Consider the following 24425-nt stretch of genomic DNA (forward strand, 5'->3'; position numbering starts at 1 on the left):
TGAATGTTTTCACTGTCACTGTTTCCTGTTCGATTTTCAGTAGTTGCTAGCTGATCTCGTATCTGAGAAAGATAAGTATCGAAAATAGTTTTCAATTTCTATGTCACTACTAGGGAAGGTTTCACTACGACTTGATCCATGGCTATGGACAAATTTTCCACCGATTTAAAGGACTGCAATGTATTTCAATGAATGCCCGTTTCCAATCTCTAGTTTGTGTTTGACACAAGTTACGAAATATAAACTCTGTACCTAAATTTTAAGAAATATATTTTCAAACGTATACAATACCCATTCGAATAATACGTATTTTCTTATTTTCAGACAGACCGTTTACCTCTAATTAATTATCTGAATGTCATTGGCTTCGACATGACACAGTTTCCTCGTCCCTCTTCCTGTCATTCGATGTGACCACTTTCTTAGTACACACGACTGTCCCTGAGCACTTGCAGGGTGAGTTTTGTGTACGTTGTACCTGTAACCTTACTCATGCACACTACACACAAGTCCCCAAGTTCCGAGCTTTGCATATTACATAAAATATTTTCCCAGAACATAACACACACAGATTTGTTACATAAAAAAGTAAGCATTTCACAGAAATAACCATATTATTTTTATGACATATATCATATAAAAACATATATACAGTATATATGTGAACAATTATATATATAAGACGTGAAATAGACATATTACATACAAATGCATATTCAACACATAAAACATAGACATATTATTTAAAATACACACACAAAACATAAAACACAGAGAAATATTACATAAAAACATACATATGATATGAAAAGTGATATTATAGCTATTATTATTATTATTATTATTATTATTATTATTACTATTATTATTAATAGTAGTAATATCTCCTTTAATTGCAACCTGTTTTGCCCTGTAGCATGTTAGATTAACAATGATAAAAACCTGAATCTATATAAAATTAACACATTCATATACCCTTACTAATCGAATTAACTACAACTTCTGTTACTATGGCAGAAATACATAAACTAGCTATTTAGAGAGAATTGTGAATATGTGATATGAATTTTTTAAATTCTCTTGAACAGTATTTCTAGTTAAACATAAAACATAGGGGTTTCTCAAATTGTCAGTTATTTAGACATCAGATAATCAGATATTTAGTCGATGAAACTGTCAGTCGTTTGGTCACAAAGTTAGTTGAATTTTTTTTATTAGGTATATAATTATAAGAATGTATGTAAGTCAGTTGATAACAAGTCAGTAGGCTAAGCTTCACAGAAACCCGGATCCGCAAGATCACTCAGTGTGCAGGGCTGGCAATATAGCCATTAGTAAGTCAGTAAATATATCAGTCATTCGGTGGATCAGCTAGTCAGTCAGGACGTAAAATGCAGGATATAGCTACCGACACTTACCAAAGAATAAAATACAATTTAAAAAACAAACAGCTAGGTGTATTTAATAAAATTATAAAATGTTATACATTGAGTTAAGTTAAGGCTGGTCCACAATAAATCGGGAACGGAAACGACAACGAGAACGGAAATATTGTTAAAATAAATGTATTTAAATATGAGCATTCATATTTAACGAGAACCTTGCCGGTGCCCTGGAACGGGAACGTGACAGTTAATAAAATTGTGAATGTTCACATTTAAATACATTTATTTTAACAGTATTTCCGTTCTCGTTGTTTCCATTTCCGGCTTCTTGTGGACCAACCTTTATATTACATGTGACAGAAGCTGTAGGGGTCTTGATTTTAGTAGTCTAGTTACGGTAATGTGGTTATGGAGGTAAAATAACTCATATTAATACAGTAGTACAGTAGTATAGTGGTGTAGTATCTAGTAATGTACGGTCGTCAGGAACAATTTGTATCGAAAAGTGCTATTGGCATTTATTAAAATGATTATCGCTCTTTTCATTACTAGAAAACTGTCTCAACGACGGAATTTATAGCGAGAATAAAGATGAATGTTTATGCCCGAAGGGATTCATCGGACCAAACTGCCAGAAAGGTATGTATATATCTAGGCGTATGTATGTATGTATGTATGTATGTATGTATGTATGTATGTATGTATGTATGTATGTATGTATGTATGTATGTATGTATGTATGTATGTATGTATGTATGTATAGTATGTACAGTATGCATGTACAGGGACATCATTTTATTTTTACTTCAATTTTTATTGTACCTGAGTTTTTGAATGTACTTCACTCCCACCCCTTCAACCGTCTTCCACACAGATCCAAGACCGCATATACAGTCATAGTAGCCACAGTACGTTCCAAAAATATGTTCGTATTTTCCAGTGACGAAAAAGCTTTCAATATTGAATCATTTTCGCACAGGTACTGTCGTCCTTTTGCCTACGTCGTATCTCGGTTTCCCCCACCAGCTTTTATTCGCCAGCTAGTGGCTGGGCTGTCTTAGCTCTTTTCTGAGAACATTAATTTCTGTTAGGAATTGGACGTCTACGTAGTATTATACAACTGTTTAAAAGAACGTAAATAAAAGGGCCTCGTTAAGTAATTAACTGTCACTTGATCTCCCTCCTTTCTACGACCCTACGACATAACCACTTGGACGGACAGTAGATAGTATGTCTGAGTAATTTTATCTTTTCGGGCAGAAGTGAAGATTGAATTTACAGTACGTAAGGTACTCTTTTATAGAGTAGGTACAGAATTATTTTAACATGAGTTACTAGTACGAGGAACTGATAATTGGAATTAAGTACAATATGTTATAATTAGTGCGATAATATGCACATTAGAACTGAAGCCTGTATCGAAATGTGTTTAATATCCATATTATGATTATTTTTCAATTTAACTTCATTCTCTATATTGTATGCTAATGTGTTGTAGACACTATAATATACACTGCATAATGAATACGTCCACATGGACAGCTCAGTTCGTGAGTAAAAACACTCATTGTTAATACTGTACTGTATTTTGATTAAACAAAAACCTAATGAAAATGATTAAACTCAAAAGCGCAATATTTCCTAGTTTACATAAATGGATGAACTACTTTTCTTCCCTCCTATACCTAGTGAAGTGATTTGTTTGTATATTACGTCAGTATCATCGAACTCCAGTCGTGGAAGGGGATAGCAAACGGCGCTGATCCAGAGGTATAGACAAGTTAATATTAAAAATGTTAGTAAAAATAAAATGATGTCCCTGTACATATGTGTGTATTTATGTGTGCACTTGAATTCATGTAGAAATTCGGGTAAACACCGTCCGTGGAATCTGTGAAGTAAGGTCGCACATGACGTCACTTGAGAGAGAGTGGAGCCTACCTCCTTCCCTTCAATTTCGCTTTCTCCAAGCACTACTCACTGTTCCAGTCATCTATGACGCTACATGCGTAGAAGGCTTGTTTTTCAGCGTCACTTCACAGATTCCACGGAAGGTGTTTAAATATGAGAGTATGAATATGAACGTATGGAGTGATAAACAGAAGTAATGAGTACACCGAGGATGGTAACAATGAGATTGTCTATTTCCTTGGAGCTGTGTTCGATACTCAGAAACACTGGGATGTACTCCTTGAGTTATTTGAAACGCTTCACCTCTGTTTCGGAAAAGAGTAAAGCAGTTATTGGGTTATATAAACTTCCTCAACTACTGCAGCTGGGATTAAAATAAATGTCGGCATCGTGACTTCCAAGAAGGCAAACCTTCGATAACGAACAACTCATACCTTTTGACATTCATTGAGAACATTCATAGTTCACGTTCCAGACCATCTCTTCTTCCATCGCACACTTATTATTTGCACCCTGTGTTTTTAGTTTCTTTTTTGTATCAGAACTCTGTCTATAAGGTCATCGTAATATCTTTTGGTAGTGTACTATATCCCCGATTTATGACGACAAAATAGTAGACTTTGAAAAGTTTAATAAATCACATTCATGCTAGATGTTCGACGTTTATATACCACAAAGTTTGCAAAATTGAGTTTCCCATCAAAGTCCACTTCTTTCATCAGTTCTTCAAATCCAAAGAGATGTTCAACTTCAGCCTCTAAGCGACGAAAAATACGTCTCACTTTATTAAAAATCTTATTAACTTAATAATAGAAAATATGGGTAAATTATTTTATTAATCAGTCTCAAATGAAATGTATGACATATCTATAAAGGGAGAGAATGAATTAGAGAGAAGTAACGTAGAAAGTCTACATCAGTCACTTTTTGCACCAAGGATGTCACAGAATCGAGTCACCTCTTTCCACCTAAAATCTCACACAGTCGAATCCCGGCCTCTTTGTATGAAGTCTTAAGTATCCAGCTAAAAACATAACTCAAATGAGATATATGAAACTAATACAACATTAATAAGTGTAAATCTGAATTTATTACATCCTGTATAAAGCTTAAACGACCACGAATTTCATTTGCAGGTTGTGGTGTTAATAAATATGGCTCCAAATGTGAAGGTCGCTGTTCGAAAACTGCAGGAGGCTGTAAGGGTATGAAGCTGTGTCCTCCGAAAAGAGCATGTAGATGTGCACCTGGACTGAGGGGAAGATACTGCGATTCAGGTACATGAATCTTTGCACTCTTCACTTTAATATGTTGTGAAATAAGCCCATACATATTTATTGAATTAAATTATAAACAAAAAACAGAGAATCGGAATTGTATATCATTTTTAATAGATTATATAAACTATAGTAAAATTAAGAATAAAATACAGGGTGATTCATGAGGAAAGGTAAACAATTTAGAATACGATATCTTAGGCCATTTTGAGTGAAAAAGTTCGTATGAACATAGGTCCGTTTTCGAACGATGGCGGAGCTGGATGCATTTTTTTGGTAAAACGTCTCGCCCCAATGTGAATCAGACGTTACCATATGTTGCTGACGTGAAAACGTGAGACATGGTCACTAATCGCAATGAATGACGTAACATTGGAATCTGCGAGCGATGTAGATATGAGAAATAAACCGGGTGGTGGGGCATTACAAATGTCCAATCACCTTCCCTTGTCTGATGTAATGACACAGAACCCGTAGGTAACACAAATAGCCTACACTATCGCTTATCAATTCACAGCAGTTCAGTCAGCTACCTATAGTACAGTAGTTATACAGGTACAGTTATCGGAAGTGTTAAGTTGTGTTTTTCAAGATGCCTTATAAATTTTCGACTACAGAATACGCCGATATTGTGTATGTTTATGGTTTGTGCGATGGAAGTTCCTTGCGTGCCGTCGCTGAATATGAACGACACTTTCCGAACAGATGGTTACCATATCGAAGAGTACTTACTGTCTATGGGGTTGGATAAAAGACTTGGTATAGCAAAGGGAGGGGGAAACGAGAGAGGCGCTAATCGACCGTATTTTGGATGCGGCATAAAGACAGTCACGTTCAACTCTCCCGAGCGATGAGGGCGATTGACGCCCGAGCGCAACAGTGCATTGAAGCAGAAGGAGGTACCTTTGAAAATGTGCGAAAACATCGATCCTGATGTCTAGAATATTAGGTATATATTCATACGTAAATATATAAACTTTAAATTTGCCCGTTATCTGTCTCTAAATGCGAGTTAGTACAATGGAATCTCAAAAACGTTTTTGTGAAATCAAAGAGCCATATCTCCGTAACCGTTCGAAAACGGACCCATATTCATATGAACTTTTTGACTCAGAATTACTTTAGAATTCACACCTTAAATTTTTTACCTTTCCTCGTGAATCATCCTGTATACACGATTTAAACAAAATATATTTGTTTCACAAATACAATTTTATAACTTTTCCAGAAGATCTGCTACAAATGCAGTACAATTTGTGTACCTTTCAAGACAAGGTAATTATGCGAAAATAGTTTCTGTTCTTTAATATTTTTAAGACCTTTTGTCATCCAGTTTTCTCTCAAAAAAGCTGAAAGTTTAAATTTATAAAACAGTTATATTACCGGTTATTCTGCATAGTTGTGAAACTGGGATTCTGACTGGCTGAGAGAAGAACAGAGGTGCAATATTTTGATTCAAGAAAAGCAATGCTGAGTAGAAGTGCCTGTCTACTACACTGAGTTGATGTAAACAACACGACTTGTATAACATGCGACGTAGTTAACTTCACAGAAATTTCATCCCTTCTCATGAATCACATTGCACACGTAACTAATTAAAATTCTATAAGGCAACACCAGCTTTTTTTTTATCTCACTTGCAGAATGTGAAATTGGTACTTATGGCGTCGACTGTAAGCAGCAGTGTGGGAGTTGCAGTCACTCACACTGTGATCCATACACAGGCCAGTGTCCGGATGGATGTCTGGACGGCTTCTACCCGCCTTACTGTAAACAGAGTGAGTCGCATTCATATCCAACTGTTCTCAGAGTTTGAAAATTCTTTTTCTTTTTCTAACTCTCCCTCTCTTTATTTTCTATTTTTCTTTCATCTTTCATGTCTTTATTTGAGAGATTTCTATCAACAATTTCTTCTCCACCTTGATCATTTCGAGGCGAGTATGGCACAACTGGTACATCGGGAGTATTTTCGCGGGAAACGGTTTTTTCTCACTCGACTTTTCACAATCTCCACGAGGTAAGCCGTACAAAGTCTAAGTCAGTAAAGTGATACAAACAGAGACTCCGTGGAATGAATGATGGATCTCCGTAAGTTTATTGCGAAGTCTGCGTTATGTGTGATGGATTGAAAGTGCTTTTATTTCATTCAGTAAATCGTATAGACTGACTTATATTATTAATTAATTTACACATTTCGTTTCTTTCTCGCTGAGTGGATCAGAAGACTTGATTACCTTATCTGCGCATAAATAAAATAAAATAAAGTAAAATAAAATAAAATAAAATAAAATAAAAAATTACATAAATTAATTAAATTAAATTAATTAATAAAATTAATTAAATAAATTAAAATAAATATAAACGAAAAATAAAAACAAAAAGTAAAGTAAATAAATAAAATAAATAAATAAAATAAAATAAATAAAATAAAATAAAGAACAAAATAAATAAAATGAAATAATAAAATAAATAAAATGGCATAATAAAATAAATAAAATGAAATAAAATAAATAAAATAAAATAAATAAAATAAAATGAATGAAATATAATAAATGAAATAAAATAAATAAAATAAAATAAAATAAAATAAATGGAATAAAATGAAGTAAATAAAATAAAATGAAATAATTAAAATAAATGAAATAAAATAAATAAAATTAAATAAATTAAATGAAATAAATGAAATAAAATAAATAAAATAAAACAAATAAAATAGAATAAATGAAATAAAATAAATAAAATAAAACAAATAAAATAAATAAATAAATAAATGAGTAAATAAGTAAATAAGCAAATAAGTAAATAAATTAATAAATAAATAAAAAATAACTGTACATACATAGTGTTCTGCCAAACGGAAGGTCTTTCACTGTAAACCTTACATTCTCCAGTCTTTCCTATTTTCTGTCTTCCCCTTTATCTCCGCATATGGTCCATTTATCTTAATGTCGTCTATCACTTTTTCAATTCAGATTCCCTTCAATTATAAGCCCTTAACTCTGCGACAGTTTTGTAAAAAATATATTTATTTTTCTTCCTTTTCTTCTTTTTGTACTCTTGAACACCAGATGAATTTATTATCATAGCCTTTTTATTGTGGATTTTATTTAAATTTCGTATTTTTTTGTTCTTTTATTACAGTACACTTGTATTCCTTCTTACGTTTTCCCTTTTAACTATTTGCATTAACTGAGTTGCTTTTATTATACTCCAGTCTTTAGATCTGTATTTTCCTTTTTTCCTATTATGGCATTATTTTCATATTGTTTAGTGTTATTTTATTATGCTATTATGTGTTAGTATTCTGTTCTTTAACTTTTTGTTACATTTCACTGCTTGTATGCTTTATGACCTGGTAGAGTGTAAGAGAGGGACAAATGGCCTTAACTCTGCGACTATAAATAAATATTATTATTATTATTATTATTATTATTATTACCTGATATATTCTTCCACCTCGAACTTTTCTTCCGTTCACCATTCCTCCCAGTGCATCCTTCAGTAGGCAGTTTCTTCTCAGCCAGTGACCCAATCAATTCATTTTTCTCTTCCTGATCAGTTCAAGGATCATTCTTTCTTCATCTGCTCTTTCCAAAACAGCTTCGTTTCTTATTCTGTCTATGCATTTCATGCGCTCCATCCTTCTCTATATACACATTTCAAATGCTTTTAGTCGCGTCTCTTCACCCCGTCGTTTTGCACATGTTTTCGCAAAGCACACAAAGCAGTTCACTAATCTCTTTCTTACTTATTTTTCTAGAGGTCCGCAGAAGAATAAGAATAAATAAAGAAAGAAATATATATATATACACAAATAAATAATAAATAAGTTATTAAGTAAATAAATAAACAAATAAATACACAAATAAATATATAAATAGATAATAAATAAATAAATGAATAATTCAAAAAGATTCCGAAAATTAGTAAGTTTAAATATGCGCACCATTTACAGTACCATGCACGTCAAACGATATTCAATTTCAGTTCACACTTTGAATAGAATGTCTGGAGTAACGCTTGCAATAATTGCTTGTCTGATTCTATCCTTGAGGACGACAAGATTGGGAATGTTTTCACTGTAAACCTTATTTTTGACATAACTTCACGGGCATAGCCACCGACTTTTGAAATTCGTGGACCATGTTCATGTTTGCACCTCCGATTTTTAGGATCGAATAGGATAGGTTGCAACAATTTTATCTAATAATCTCTAAATGTATGCAACACGAGAAACACTGGAGCGATGAAATTGCCTAAAACCAGCTGCATTAAACAACGTATGTTTCAGCCTACGCCAAACGAGCTTAAAAATCCGAAGTCTACAGTCATGTTATAAACAGCGTTAACTACATTTATAAACTCGTTAATATAGCCTAATTTTGCTGTGAAAATATGAAATAAATACTTTAAAACATTAAATTATAATCACTCACCTATGATAATAGAACCTGGAAAGTGTTTCTCCTTACAGCTGTCTCACTGTCATTATGTTGATGACAAGAAACCACATTTTTTAAATTTTAATAACGACTGTTACAGATTATGCTTACGTTTCACAACCACCAACAATTCTGCACAGAGGATTCCAATATCTGACCGTTGGAGCCGACTTCCGGCCCGAAACAATATTAGGAAAAGGCACTCCACGGTTTTATCAACTTCAGTACCAAGTAAGTGTCATCTAAGCATAAATGTGAGACATTTATCCTTGCTTTCCAGTTTAGCTAAACAAATGTGCTTTATTATTGTTTTAGTATAGGCTACAGGGTGTAACAAAAACGTATGTGAAAACTTTGGAGAAACATTTCTCATATGTAGAGGTTGAAAATTTGTTATATGAGCAAGGGTCTAGAAACGCTTTGCTTCTTTGTTAGAGCTCTTTTTATACAACTTTGTTTACATTGTATGATGCGCAAGCTAGTGGAATGCTATCATAGCTATCATGTAACAACCAATAGTCAGGAAGTGATAGGGAAGAAAGTAGTGAAAAGATTAAGGGTGCGAGTGTAAGTGGAAATCTAGGATGTGAAAGTGAAAGCGTGGGGGGGGAATGAAAGAGAAATAGAAGAATAAGAAAGAAATAGAAAGAAAGACAGAGATAGAAATAAAGCAGAGATGAACAGTAAAGAAAGGTCAGAAACCTGCGACAGCTGAGGATATAGCAATGGTATTAGATATGATTAAAAAATGTGGGGATGTGATCAAAAAGTGCTAGTAAAGGGTAATTGTAATTGTAAATGATAGGGAAGTATAGGGGAGAGAGAAAGTGTATAAGCTGATGTGTAGAGAGAAATATAAGTATTTACAGGAAGTGAGAGTAGTGTGAAAGGATTAGGTGTAAGTGGAATAGTGAGAAAGTGAAAGTGAGCGCAAATAGGAATGAGTGAAAATAGTGGAAAAGGGTTAAGAAAAATGAACAAGTGACAGCATAAAATTAGTAGTAACATTTGAACGTTGGAACAGTAAATTAATATAAGAGAAAGATAGGAGAAAAGGTCAAAGAACAAATGGGGCAAATAATTCAAAATGATAATTTGTAGAGAATAAGTGAAATTGAAATCTTAGTGAATAGTAGTTAGAGGAAAAAGGGGGTTTGAAAGGCTTATATAATTTTAGATATATTAGGATTAATGATCGAATAGAGAATAGCAAATGAAATGTAGGAGAAATACTGAAGGGGAGATTGAACAAGTAATAAAAAAGGTACATTGTGTAATTGGGAGTATTTGTGTAGACGTGTACTGCAGATAATGTGTTACTGTAAGATGTTAATGGTGGCACCGGATACAGAAATGTGAGGTACACCATTATATGTAAAGAAGTGCTGTGACCAAATTTATCATATCATATCATATCATATCATATCATATCATATCATATCATATCATATCATATCATATCATATCATATCATATCATATCATATCATATCATATCATATCATATCATATCATATCATATCATATCATATCATATCATATCATATCATATCATATCATATCATATCATATCATATCATATCATATCATATCATATCATATCATATCATATCATATCATATCATATCATATCATATCATATCATATCATATCATATCATATCATATCATATCATATCATATCATATATCATATCATATCATATATCATATCATATCATATCATCATATCATATCATATCATATCATATCATATCATATCATATCATATCATATCATATCATATCATATCATATCATATCATGTAACAAAATTCCCACACCAGAACAGTATGATTAGTTGTAGATGCTCTTCTTTGCCTCTGAGTAGAATATCATTATAAATGAGATGGGTAGAGGGATGTACCGTACATTCTGTTTCTGTGTTTCTCACAGTAGCTGTGTTCAGCTGTGTAACGTGCATGATAGTTGTAACGGCATTCCATACCAAAACAGAACAGCTTGAGAATCATAAAATGCTAACAGAGTTTAAAAAAATAGCTCTAACAAAGAAATATAGCGTTTCCCGACCCATCTCCATAGAACATAATTAATCATCCTCTAAATACATTTCTGTTGCACCCTGTATAAATCATGGCAATGAAATTGGAACCGTCAAAAATCGTTACAACCCCTATTTTCAGAAGTTATTCATCGGAATTTAAATTAGGCTAACAATAAATAGCTATCAATCAATACAAATATTACGATAGATAAGAAATCAGCCCTTTAAAAAATAAGTCTTTATTTCTGTACCCATTTGTCAGGCTGTTACACCACACGTGCTTAAACCAGATATCCGTAATCTTTCGTTTGTCATCGGTTAGATCTGTAGACCTTCTGCGTTCGGCTTTCTTTACCGTAGTGGTAAATACTATAATACACAGTTCACAGCAGACACTGAAGTAAATGTGTTACTTTTTGTCTTTTATAATGTCAATTGTGACGCGTCTAGCTTGTCTTCGTTGACGAAAAATGTGAAGGTTATTCAAGTACTATTAGAATGTAGCTTTTTGAAATATATTCCAAACTTTTTTGTTACGATGTTAGTATATTGGCATCCACGTTTTTTAAGCATCTTTTTCTTTGGAGGGTTTACACAAGTGTAAACTTTGAAGGGGTAAAGATTGGCGTTGCTAAAGGTTCCCCTGTTGTACGCCTGTCCACTGGCAATGCAGAGACAAATACTTTTCAGGATCCAGCAAACAGAAGATCCTGTACTCTAGATCTTGAGGGTGAGCAGAGATTTTAATATTTCGTTTTATGAAAGTGATTAGAAATAGTGCTGCAGAAAGATATTTGTTTTAATTTTAGTACCTACTGTAAAGTAGTAGGGTCTATTATTCAGTAATGCTTCGTAATTTTTAAATTTATTTGTTGTAGTTTGCTGAAAGTAATTGGGAAATCATTATTCGAAAAGTACGAGTAGAAATTATAATGTCCTTCATTATCTAGAATTCAAATGACTAAAGGTCAAAATAAATTTCTTGTCTTTCTGAGGTCCAAGTTCCACTTAAATGGGTATAAAATAATTATTATTGAAATAAATCTGAACAGTACTAGTAGTATAGTAGTAGTAGTGGTAGTAGTAGTAGTAGTAGTAGTAGTAGCAGTAGCAGTAGTAGTGGTAGTAGTAGTAGTAGTAGTAGTAGTAGTAGTGGCAGTAGTCGTAGTGGTGGTGGTGGTGGTAGGGGTAGCGGTAGCGGTAGTAGTGGTAGTGGTGGTAGTAGTGGTAGTAGTAGTGGTAGTGGTAGTAGTGGTAGTAGTAGTAGTGGTAGTGGTAGTAGTGGTAGTGGTAGTAGTGGTAGTGGTAGTAGTAGTAGTGGTAGTGGTAGTAGTGGCAGTAGTAGTAGTAGTAGTAGTAGTAGTGGTAGTGGTAGTAGTAGTAGTAGTGGTAGTGGTGGTAGTAGTAGTAGTAGTGGCAGTAGTCGTAGTGGTGGTGGTGGTGGTAGGGGTAGCGGTAGCGGTAGTAGTGGTAGTGGTGGTAGTAGTGGTAGTAGTAGTAGTAGTAGTAGTAGTGGTAGTGGTAGTAGTGGTAGTGGTAGTAGTAGTAGTGGTAGTGGTAGTAGTGGCAGTAGTAGTAGTAGTAGTAGTAGTAGTGGTAGTGGTAGTAGTAGTAGTAGTGGTAGTGGTGGTAGTAGTAGTAGTAGTGGTAGTAGTAGTGGTAGTGGTAGTAGTTGTAGTAGTGGTAGTGGTAGTAGTGGTAGTAGTGGTAGTAGTAGTAGTGGTAGTGGTGGTAGTAGTACTAGTGGTAGTGGTGGTAGTAGTGGTAGTAGTAGTAGTAGTGGTAGTGGTAGTGGTAGTAGTGGTAGTGGTAGTAGTAGTAGTAGTGGTAGTGGTAGTAGTGGTAGTGGTGGTGGTGGTAGTGGTAGTGGTGGTAATGGTAGTGGTAGCAGTAGTAGTGGTAATAGTAGTAGTAGTAGTTATAATAATAATAATCATCATCATCATACTCATCATGATCATATAAAATATCATCAAAAAATAAATGCATTTACAGCACGTACGAAAATGATGAAAAATTAGTGAATAAGTAAGAATTAAAGTATAATACTGAATACTGAAAACAAAATATTGCAGCAAATATAACATCAAGAACAAACAACAGAGTATGTGGGGTAACGGTGTTCTAGATAGACAACACAGACAATAATTATTTCAGAGAACTGCTGTTATGCGTATCATTTATGGAAGAGTAAATGGAAATACAAGGAAAGCTGCAAGGTTTTCACAGCCAAAATAGCATTTATTATGCAAACTTGACCATGCTATGTTTACGAAAATTCATTAACGTTTGCTGGAACAGGTAGTCTGCAACCAAACTTCAGTAAGATACCTTGAGTTCGATGCTAGCTGATTACGTTGCCTACATAAATCAAGGCTTGAGACTATCAAATGCAACTTTTCCGGACGTGGGTTCTATACGAAAGTTGTTCGTAAAGATCTCCTATATCATCACTAAGGGTGCTATTCATACACATTTCGCAGCACGCGCTACGAGAGTACTAAGCTAGCCCCGGCTATCCACTGGTTACTTTTACAGAATTCAAATCATATCCTATCGCTAACACTGGTTTATGAATACGAAAAACGCTGATCATCCACCGGAAACCCGCGCTAAAAATGTCTATGAATACGGCCCTAAATGTTTGTAACAAAGTCACAAAATTACTTTGTATTCTTTTGTGTTTCAGGCTGAAGAAGAATTTGTGTGGATGAAACGGGAACCCAAACCGATGGTTTACGGAAACATAGAGGACAACATCACAGACCTTAAGCACGCAACATCATATCAAGTGCGGATAGTATTGCTGGATGTCGATGGTGGAAGCTATCAAGGAGAAAAAGTTCCTGTCGTAACAGATAAAACTGAGTGCACAGGTAGACACAACAGAAATGAAAATGAAAATGATAATGATAATAATAATAATAATAATAATAATAATAATAATAATAATAATAATAATATTAATCGTCATGTTCATCATCACGATGAAGGATCATGCAAATCATTGTTAGAATTGATTATTGCAAAGCCTCTTGGGTCGTTCAGGTATTCTTTGTCCTTAATGTCTGTATTCTAGGTAATTTTCGGTTGCACAGTATATTTAATTTACGCCAAATGAATATAGGCCTACTGTACTATTATTTTACATTCATAAATAATATGATGTATTTGCTCCTTTGTTAAATTCTCTTTCATTTGGTCATTTCATTTTTTGTCAAATAATCAATATTCTGCTACTACAGACAGGAACTAAATTTCTTCCACATCTAAACTTGACAGTTTATCCTTTGTTAACATCAATCTTTCACATTCATAAAGCAATAATTAAATGACCATCAATTTATAGAATTTTAGGAAATGCGTACTTAATTCACAAAAATATGTATTAAATCTACAGTAGATTTGAAAAACAGTACTGGTTGCATATGCAGATGATATGGCAGTGGTATTTAGTGATTATTCTTGGGATGAAGCTTATAAAAATGCTAACGTAGATATACATATTTAAAGATCGACATGATTTTAATTTTCTTTCGTTAAATATAAAAAGCAGCAGTAATTCCATTCTCTTTAACATCTATTTGTCAACAATATTTCAATCACCACAGAAATTTAAGTTTAATAATAATAGGCCTACATGACTATAGTTCTTTTGTTTCTAATAAACTGTAAATGTAGAAACACGAGAAAAGAACGAAGAGTACAATAAATTTTTGATAAGATAACGTGCCTTTCGAATTTAACTGTAACCATGAAAACTGGATACCCACTCAAAGCAACATTCCCTGTAATTCAGAACATATCAATATACTACATTTTAGTAAAACAGAAGGAACTTGTAAAAGGTCATATTACATTTACAAAAACCTTACATGTTACCATAGGTATCGTTTTCATTTGTTACTTTTGATCTTTTCAATTTTCAGTTCCTGACAAGTCTCAATACGAATTGCACACAGTGAATTCTACACACGATGGATTCCAAGTTGCCTGGAATGTAAGTTTTAATTTTTCTGCTTCATATTATTTCTTTTGAAGTTTTACATAGGCCTACAAGTTATACAAGTTAGAACATTTTCAGAGAACTATTTTTGAATTGTGATAAAACTTTATAAAGTGAATCAAATATGCATTTAAACAACCTATAGCTACCGCTCGTCACTGGAACTCTCTGCCGCCTGAAGTAAAGGTCTGCCGAACATTGAAATCTTTCAAATCCAAGTTAGAAAATTATCTTATGACGAGTTGCCAAACTAACTTACTATTATGACAAGTGTTGTATTGCATGTTTCCACGTATTCATATTTTTTTATATTCTAGTGATATTTAACTTATTTTATATTTTTGTTTTCATATTTTCCGATAATGGTATATCTATAATGTGATAAGTTGAGCTATATATAATCATAATTTTCCTTACTGTGTGTGTACTTAAAAATATTGTATTCATTGTATGCTTTGTACTGGACTATTTTATTATTATTATTATTATTATTATTATTATTATTATTATTATTATTATTATTATTATTATTATCTTTCAAATCATTGTAATCTATACTCATTTTGTTGTTATCTCTATTATGTAATGTGTACCATAGTTGTTCATTTTATTGCATTTTTTGTATTAGTATTCTATTCTTGTCAATTGTATATCTTTACAATATTACTTATATTATTCCAGTCTTCATGTATATGATTTCATTAATACATTTGTAATTCATTCTATTCAGTTGCCATTATTTTAATTATTTCACTGTACCAATTTTAATAATTATTTGTGCTATCTTACTTTGTTATGATTAATATATACTATTATATTGTTTGTATTTTCATCTCATTACCATTTTCTATCATTCATGCTCATCATCATTTGTTGTTTTGTTCTGTTTTGTATCGTGCTAAACAGTAATTGGCCTTGTGCTGTTGTTTTGCACATTAATATTATAAATAAATAAATAAATAAATAAATAAATAAATAAATAAATAAATAAATAAATGAATAAACAAATAAATAAATAAATAAATAAAATAAATAAATAATTATTATTATCATCATTATTATTACTACTATTCTTATTTATTATTATTATTATTATTATTATTATTATTATTATTATTAATTGTCTTATTTTGTTTATTTTGACCTGCTGTTCACATTTTGTTATGTTTTTTTCTTTCTTCCTGTATGTTATATATTATGTCTGATTTCTAATTACTTGTTTTTTACATTTCATTATTATTATCTTATTCATTTTTGTTTGTAAAATTGTAGTATACTTTGTAAATTAGTAATGTTTTTTGTAACGCAGTTTTACTCCTGGTTGAATGTTAGAGAAGGCCGTATGGCCTTAACTCTGCCAGGTTAAATAAATCATTATTATTATTATTATTATTATTATTATTATTATTATTATTATTATCATCATTATTATTATTACAGGGTGGAAGTGAAATAACAATGCAGATTTTCAGAGTCAATAGCTCATGTTGTATGTAACGAAAAAATGCAGTGCCATATTGATGGAAGGATCATAGTTTTCTAAGAAAAAAGAAAATTTTTTTTCTTCTCAAATGTTTAACACCCTCTTATTCGGTAACTATTGCGAGTAGGATCGTGACCATTCTCCATATCGATAGAAAATCTAATAAAGAATCATTTATCTCCCTGGTGTATTTCAACAGCATGGACAGCTTTCGTGTAAATTTAATTTAAAAATCACTAATTTCAAGCCACTGAACGTAGCGAACAGATTTCAATGTCGTAACGAGAAAAGGAGGCTCGCGTACAGAGACAGACCTGAGTTCGTCGCTCTCTTATATCTTTATTACCAGGAGAAAGATTACTGTGTTAGCGGCGCTGTTGCTGGACTACTGAAACTTCCACCACAACTTTCTAATTAACCGTGCATTTATTAATATTTGAGGAGAAAAACTCGCTCCGGCGCCGGGGATCGAACCCGGGTCCTTGGTTCTACGCATCAAGCGCTCTGACCACTGAGCTACGCCGAATTCAATACACAGCACCGGATCGAACCTTCCTCCTTCAGTGTTTCCCTTTGTGGCCTGACTCCAAGTTAGGCATGTATGTTGACGTATATGTCTAGTGTCAACTGCCATTATACTAGGAGTGCACTCAGTTGAGTGACTTATTTGGCCGGGATTCCACAGTTATGACGCCCTGCTGGCTATGAGAATATTTTGGATTTATTAATTTGTCCTACAGAATAATCTCTTTAATGTTGACAATTAATATTTGAGGAGAAAAACTCGCAACATTTTATAATAGGCAATAATCGTATACAAAACACGGAACGTGCTTGCTTAGGCGTGTGTCAAATTCGCTTCCGCTGCCTGTACTTGAAACACGTCGACTACATTCTGTCCGGGGCGTCGTAAGTTCACCTCAGACTAATACAAATATACCGATGTCACGGACCTAGTTATGAAGAAGGCCTATTGTTTATTTTGTTATTTAGCTCTGTACTATATATATATATATATATATATATATATATATATATATATATATATATATATATATATATATATACTATTAATTAGTATTGTCGGATTTAATCGATTAGTCTAATCGATTAATCGATCAATTTCTGTTGTAATATTAATCGATCAAAAATATTTAATCGAATAATCGAGTCGGTTAAAATTAATCGACTGTAGTTGATATTAATTATTATTTTGTTAATGCAAACTCATACCAAAAAAATACGACAATAGTTCTCTCTCGGGAATTGCTTACTTAAAACCACAATAGTACTTTCATTTTGTGTAATTCTCCGATAAGCAAGTTGTAATATAATAATAATAAATTGGGCTAACCGTCTATACTTATCTAGTTTGTATTTGGATTAAACATTAACGTTTTCGGCACTTATGTGCCATTTTCAAATGTATGGAACTTGCCTATTACATGATCAAATAGATACACCTTGTGTGTGATGTACGTGGTATGTACCCTTGATGATCTGCCATCGTTTACAACATATATAAAAATTATACAAATTAAAATAAAAACACTTATTGAATTTAAAATCTATGCTAATCTACATCTACAATAAAACAAGGAACTTTTATTGTAGATGCAGATTAGCATAGATTTTAAATTTAATAATTGTTTTAATTTTAATTTGTATAACTTTTTATATATGTTGTAAACGATGGCAGATCATCAAGGGTACATACCACGTACATCACATACAAGGTGTATCTATTTGATCATGTAATAGGCAAGTTCCAATACATTTGAAAATGACACATAAGTGCCGAAAACGTTAATGTTTAATCCAAATACAAACTAGATAAGCATAGACGGTTAGCCCAATTTATTATAATTATATTACAATAGTACTGTTATTTTCTAACTGTAAACCAGTTAGAGTAGGGAAAATCTTTGCACAAACACTTCAGAAAGAGATGGAAATACGAGGACAGTGACCTAGTCTAACTCTATTGAAAGTTGAAACACAATGCGAAACCCTTACTAAGTTTTATGGTTTTCCAAGAAAACTTCCATCTTGTCATCAGCTCATCTTCCTAGCATATGAAATACATACTTTTCTGGGATTCGTCCCCCTCATCCCTTACAAAATAGCCATGTCTACACTGTGTGCAAGTGAGAGCATAACTACCTTATTCTCTTTTTAAAATCTGGTATTTCGATTACAATAGAGGCCAGTCTTCTGTTTCGACCGCTGTAGTTTTGCAGTTGCAGTTTCTGTACTGAGTTTGTATATGAAGGTTGTGTGTTTAGGTTGATAAAGAAAAAAAAATCAGTTTTCTGTGGTTTGTGAGAAGTGTAAACTCCATTATGTCATATGAGAATTTGAGACGTAAACTCGGTGAAACGTTTGAATTTAAATTGAATGATCGTGGAGAAGTGCTTGATAGAAAAAAAGTTTTTTCGTGTTTAGTGATGCAGGAAACATTGTTACTAAACTTAGAGCGGCACTTAATTCGGAGCATGTGAATGCACTCACACGTTTAAAATCATGGATGAAGCAGTATTAACTAGGTGAGTCTTCATACTTTTTCTTATTTATGTTTGTCTCAAAAATTCCCGGAGAAATTGACACAATAAATTATAAGCCTCATAATAAATATGTTAGTAAGTAATTAAAATAGTTGTTTTTTAATATAACGAACAATATATACAGATATACGCATACAACATATAATACTTATGCTTATCACCGAACACAAGTTAAATTTAACAATAATTCTGTATTACAGTATATTAAAACATTTTTTCAACTCGATCAAAACTCGATTAATCGATTAAATTCAAATAGTTAATCGATTAAATATTTTGATCGATCAACAGCATTAATAGGCTATATAAAGTTTCCAGGGGAGTAAAAGAAACACTGAAGTACATGTATTATGAAGTATTTTGTTATTTAGGGCTGTATTGTATGTATATATTAATATAAGCGGTCAAAATGACCGTATCGGCGGTTCTAACTCTGTAACAAGTTCCGGCGTTTCTAGTGTTAAGGGAAGACTCCACTGAAAATCATGAACATTTTTCCAAATTTTTTAGCTATTTCACTTATTCAGAATTTATATTTTCATACCCCAAATGGATTCAGCTTAATTCTGATTACAATTACTCGTATGTTTACACTTTTTAAATTGAGGCTGGAAGGGGGCGTGGAATTTAAAAAGCTGTCAAAACTGTTTTTCATCGAAGAATTCTTTTTTAAAATTTCTGATTACAAATCTAGTAACTTTTTGTTGGCTCCCTGAAGTTACTAGATGAACGTACCGGAGGAGAATATTAATTTACATAAATATTCATTTTATTTTCAAATCTATTTTTCTGTGTTCATTTTTGTTGATTCAACACCAACTTTCTCATGCCAAATATTAATCAATCTGGATGAAATTTTTATTGCAAGTATTTATGAGGTAGCTGCAAGTTTCTATGCATTTATTTTGTGAGAAATGCTGATAGTTTATTTTATTAATATTTTTCTTAATGCTGCTAGTTTATTTTATCAATATTTTTCTTAATGCTGCTAGTTTATTTTATTAATATTTTTCTTAAGAAAAATACTAATAAAATAAACTAGCAGCATTTCTCATAAAATAAATGCATAGAAACATGCAGATACCTCATAAATACTTGCAGTAAAAATTTCATCCAGATTTATTAATATTTGGCATAAGAAAGTTGGTGTTGAATCAACAAAAATGAACACAGAAAAATAGATTTGAAAATAAAATGAATATTTACGTAAATTAATATTCTCCTCCGCTACATTCATCTAGTAACTTCAGGGAGCCAACAAAAAGTTACTAGATTTGTAATCAGAAATTTTAAAAAAGAATTCTTCGATGAAAAACAAATTTGACAGCTCTTTAAATTCCACGCCCCCTTCCAGCCTTAATTTAAAAAGTGTAAACATACGAGTATTTGTAATCAGAATTGAGCTGAATCCATTTGGGGTATGAAAATAAAATTCCGAATAAGTGAAATAGCTAAAAATTTTGGAAAAATTTTCATGATTTTCAGTGGAGTCTTCCCTTAAAAGCAAGAAATAATTCATATTTAATTTCATATCAGAATTGTAATAAGACTCAAAAACTGCAATGTTATATAGTACACAAATGAGGACCCGCTTTCCTGCCCGATGCTGAACTTCGAACTAGAGCTGTACGAGGACTGGGGATGGACGCAGAAGTTCGAGGGTTCAACCACGTCCACAACATTCACAGGACTGTTACCAGGTCATCAGTACGAACTTCGTGTCAGAGTCATCACGTCCGGCGGAGAGGCACCGTTCTCCAACGTTATCAAAGCTTCTACAAAAGACAAAGGTAAGGAGTATTATTCAATTTATGTTACGAGGAAATCCGCTCAAGGATTGAGCCACACTTCAGACAAGAGTGACAAGACCATGGAGGCAGCTTTTAATTGCGGACACTTCCTTTGTTCCTCACAAATTCAATCACTCTATCATATTAATCTATTTTCACCGTCTTTAATGAATTATTCTTTTCAATCAACTAGATAGGTAACAATATTTGAGATATAAAAAATCGGGCATTTCAGACAATTAAAAATTATAGTAGTATTGCAATTCACCATTACAATCGTTACGAATTTTACCATTTTTTATATTTTTTTAGAATAGGTTTTCAAATGCTCAAGCATTTTCCTATGCTCAAATTCTTAAGAAAATATCCGCATCCCACTACAACCACCGCTTCTACCAAAATTGCTACAATTACTACCAATACTTACTTACTTACTGGCTTTTACGGAACTCTGAGGTTCATTGCCGCCCTCAAATAAGCCCGCCATTGGTCCCTATCCTGAGCAAGATTAATCCAATCTCTATCATCATATCCCACCTCCCTCAAATCCATTTTAATATTATCTTCCCATCTACGTCTCGGCATCCCCAAAGATCTTTTTCCCTCTGGTCTCCCAACTAACACTCTATATGCACTTCTGGATTCGCCCATACGTGCTACATGCCCTGCCCATCTCAAACGTCTGGAGTTAATGTTCCTAATTATGTCAGGTGAAGTATACAATGCGTGCAGTTCTGTGTTGTGTAACTTTCTCCATTCTCCTGTAACTTTATCCTTCTTAGCCCCAAATATTTTCCTAAGCAGCTTATTCTTAAATACCCTTAACCTATGTTCCTCTCTCAAAGTGAGAGTTCAAGTTTCACAACCATAAAGAACAAATGGTAGTATAACTGTTTTATAAATCCTAACGTTCATGTTTTTTGACAGCAGACTGGATGATAAAAGCTTCTCAACCGAATAATAACAGGCATTTCCCATATTTTTTCTGTGTTTTTTTCCTCCCGAGTATCATTTATATTTGTTACTGTTGCTCCCAGGTATTTGAATTTTTCCACCTCTACAAAGGATAAATTTCCAATTTTTATATTTGCATTTCGTACAATATTGCCGTCACGAGACATAATCATATACTTTGTCTTTTCGGGATTTACTTCCAAACCTATCTCTTTACTTGCTTCCAGTAAAATTCCCGTGTTTTCCCTAATCGTTTGTGGATTTTCTCCTAACATATTCACGTCATTCGCATAGACAAGCAGCTGATGTAACCCGTTCAATTCCAAACCCTCTCTGTTATCCTGGACTTTCCCAATGGCACCACCACCACCACCACCACCACCACCGCCGCCGCCGCCGCCACCACCACCACCACCACCACCAACACCACCACCACCAACACCAACACCAACACCAACACCACCACCACCACCAACACCAACACCAACACCACCACCACCACCAACACCAACACCACCACCACCAACACCACCAACACCAACACCACCACCACCACCACCACCAACACCACCACCACCAACACCACCACCACCACCACCACCACCAACACCACCACCACCACCACCAACACCACCACCACCAACACCAACACCACCACCAACACCACCACCACCAACACCAACACCACCAACACCACCACCACCACCACCACCAACACCAACACCACCACCACAACCACCAACACCAACACCAACACCACCACCAACACCAACACCAACACCAACACCACCACCACCAACACCAACACCACCACCACCACCACCACAGATAGAAAGTAACTGCCAGTTGTAGTCTTTTTCAGTACTGAAATTCCGAACAACGTTGACAAAAGAAAATTCAACCTGACAACTAAAAAATCACTATAAATTTTAGTCTATAATTCACTAGTGGCTATGTATAAGGAGGAGGAAAATTATTAGGTTTTAAAAGTAACGAGGCCCGGACTAACTCTAATGTCATTATAATATCGCTTATACTCTACCAATTAGCAGCAGTGCTACCAACACAATAATCAGCAGTGAGTTACTACCATTACCACCATAGTAATTAGTAGCTATATTAACACTACCACTATCACTGTTACCTATATCACCACCACCAGTAGTAGTATTACTAATACCAGAATTAGCAATGTAGGTCCTACCAGGAATATCAGTAGCTGTTTTATCTGTTTTCTATGCTGGCCGAGGCACTGAAGGAAGTAGGGTTTACAGTCCATCAAGAAGTGCAGGGACTAGCCACACAAGGAAGTGTTCGGAGAATTGATATCATTGCCATTAAGAACAACTCTGCATACATTCTCGATCCCACCATCAGATTTGAGACACATGCAGATCAACCGCATGAGGTGGACAGTGAAAAGAAATGGATCTATGAACAAACAATCCCGTAATATAAAGATAAATATAGCCTGTCCCACATTGATGTAATAGGTCTGATGGTGGGAGCACGAGGTACCATACCCTCCTTCTTTGCCAACAAATGTAAAAACCTGGGGCTAACACACAGCATTGTGAAGGAAATAGCCATTAGTGCCCTCAAAGAATCGGTTCAGATATTGAGAAATCATTTGTATGGGAGTGATAATGGAAATTTCAAGTTATCTTAACCGATGGCTGTTGATTGGTTTAGATATCGATGCCAATAAATCCGTACTATTATTTTTCTCGCGGTTTATGGCATTCCAATCATAGTAACCTATCTGATGACATTTTTCCCCCCTTTCTTAACTGTAAATGAGCACAAACGCTACTTACGTGTACATTTTTCTGACATTTTGTATATTCTATTCCCTAACCGTTTCAAATGTATATCATTTTACCTTTTAGGTGTGTTTCCAAATTATATGTAATACGCTTTGTCAAATCTGGCAACCTTTTCTTAAGGGAAGCTAAATTTATTATATTATATACAACGAGGTTGTAATTAAATCTCGATGCCATTTTTGTGGCATCATATCTTCTGTAATCATGGTCTGACTCAGCAAACGGCATTTTGACAACCTGCCACGTCAAGGAGATAATCAGAAGTGAAGCACCTACCGGTCCTGCTAGAATAAAACCTAATTTTTTCATCATAAGTTCCATTCGGGCTCCCCGAGACTTGAACCTCTGTCTCCGGTATGAAGAATCTTTGGACTAATCCTTGTGTTTTTAACTAACAATGTTACGATTCAGCATTTTATTTGCTTCTTGTAACAATCTTATGTTTACTATTCACAGATCCCGAAAAGGTGTTTGATTTTCGATTGATATCTGCGAGATTTAACGAACTGGAAGTGGAATGGACGCCGCCACTGGAAACTGCGGGAAAAATAGAAACATACAGACTTTCTTATATGGTAAGGGAAGAGCTGAATTCGATTTATCAGCCGGACTTATATTTGAAATTCTCCAAGAGATAGTTTTGGGTCTTTTTTTTTTTAATTGATTGAAATCAATTAAACTTTTCTTCAACTTTTAACGAGACAATCTTTTATTCCGACTGTCAGATATTACTTCCTCGTGCACACA

The 24425-nt window shown here is 33.7% G+C and overlaps 1 protein-coding gene across 3 annotated transcripts in view; it reads left to right on the forward strand.

The window, feature by feature from the left end:
* LOC138699503 (tenascin-R-like) overlaps positions 1 to 24425 on the forward strand; it is a 113659-nt gene that overhangs the window by 51379 nt on the left and 37855 nt on the right. For all 3 annotated transcript variants that reach the window (XM_069825446.1, XM_069825444.1, XM_069825445.1), the window contains exons 13-20: positions 1938 to 2024; positions 4433 to 4573; positions 6217 to 6351; positions 9116 to 9246; positions 13745 to 13931; positions 14985 to 15055; positions 20682 to 20898; positions 24135 to 24253. In XM_069825446.1, coding sequence (XP_069681547.1) covers positions 1938 to 2024; positions 4433 to 4573; positions 6217 to 6351; positions 9116 to 9246; positions 13745 to 13931; positions 14985 to 15055; positions 20682 to 20898; positions 24135 to 24253 — 1088 coding nt within the window. The remainder of the gene's footprint in view (positions 1 to 1937; positions 2025 to 4432; positions 4574 to 6216; positions 6352 to 9115; positions 9247 to 13744; positions 13932 to 14984; positions 15056 to 20681; positions 20899 to 24134; positions 24254 to 24425) is intronic.

The sequence above is a fragment of the Periplaneta americana genome, chromosome 5, assembly GCF_040183065.1.
Source record: "Periplaneta americana isolate PAMFEO1 chromosome 5, P.americana_PAMFEO1_priV1, whole genome shotgun sequence".
NCBI lineage: Eukaryota > Metazoa > Arthropoda > Insecta > Blattodea > Blattidae > Periplaneta > Periplaneta americana.